This window comes from Aureococcus anophagefferens, assembly GCF_000186865.1.
Source record: "Aureococcus anophagefferens unplaced genomic scaffold AURANscaffold_650, whole genome shotgun sequence".
Lineage (NCBI taxonomy): Eukaryota > Pelagophyceae > Pelagomonadales > Pelagomonadaceae > Aureococcus > Aureococcus anophagefferens.
Window position 1 is genome coordinate 5,662 of NW_008706020.1, and position 892 is coordinate 6,553.

General features: G+C 75.6%; 1 protein-coding gene across 1 annotated transcript; it reads left to right on the forward strand.

The window, feature by feature from the left end:
• Window positions 1-5: 5 nt before the first annotated feature.
• AURANDRAFT_68941 (hypothetical protein) lies at window positions 6-800 on the forward strand (the record flags this gene model as incomplete). The annotated part of the gene is made up of 1 exon (XM_009044677.1): window positions 6-800. A coding segment is annotated over one exon (795 nt), but the record flags the coding sequence as incomplete, so codon positions are not given.
• Window positions 801-892: the final 92 nt, after the last annotated feature.

Here is an 892-nt window from a genome sequence, read left to right on the forward strand (position 1 = left end):
AGGCCATGGCCGAGAACAAGATGCTGAGCGGCGGCTCCGTGAACATGGACGAGGTCATGAGCGGGCTGCGGAAGCGGAGCTTCTCGTCGACGGCCGGCGCCGCGGCGCCGCCCGCGGCCCGGCGGCGCTCGGGCGCCCCGGCGCCCGCGCCGGCCGAGGAGCCGCCGCTGAAGCGCACGCGCGGCGCGGGCCGCAAGCCGCCGAGCCGCGGGTCGAGCCCGCCGCCCGACGAGGACGAGGAGAAGGAGCCGACGGGCCGGCGCAAGGCCGGCGCGACGGCCGCGCGGCGGAGCCGCAAGCCCAAGAAGGCGCCGCCGAACGCGTCGGAGCGCTCCGCGGCGGAGCGGCTCTCGAAGCAGCGCGAGGCCGTCCACTCGTCGCAGCGCCGCCAGAAGATGTACGTCGACTACCTCAAGGCGAACCACGGCGCCGCGAGGGCCCCGGACGACGAGTCCGACGGCGGCGACGCCCCGAAGCCGCCGCCGAAGAAGCGCGGCGGCCGGGCGAGCTCCGCGCCGGAGGCGTCCAAGCCCGGCGACTGGTCCATCGACGCGGAGCCGGACGTCCACGACGCGTCGCTCCGCCGGGCGATCGCGCTCCAGTTCCTCACGTACCGCACGTCCAACGAGCTGAGCCAGGAGCGGTGGCGCGACATCCTCGTCGACGACTTCGAGCTCCTGCTGCCCCGGGAGCCCTACCGCGTGGCCTTTGGGGTCTCGGTGACGCAGAACACGCACAAGATCCTCGGCGTCGAGAACGTCGTCCACGACACGCGATCCATCGGCGCGCTCGTGGAGATGGTCCGCGCGCGCTGCTGGCGGCTGAAGCAGCTCGACTACCGCGCGCGGCTCGCGCGCGCGGGCGGGCGCCGCGCGGAGGACGCGCCCGACGA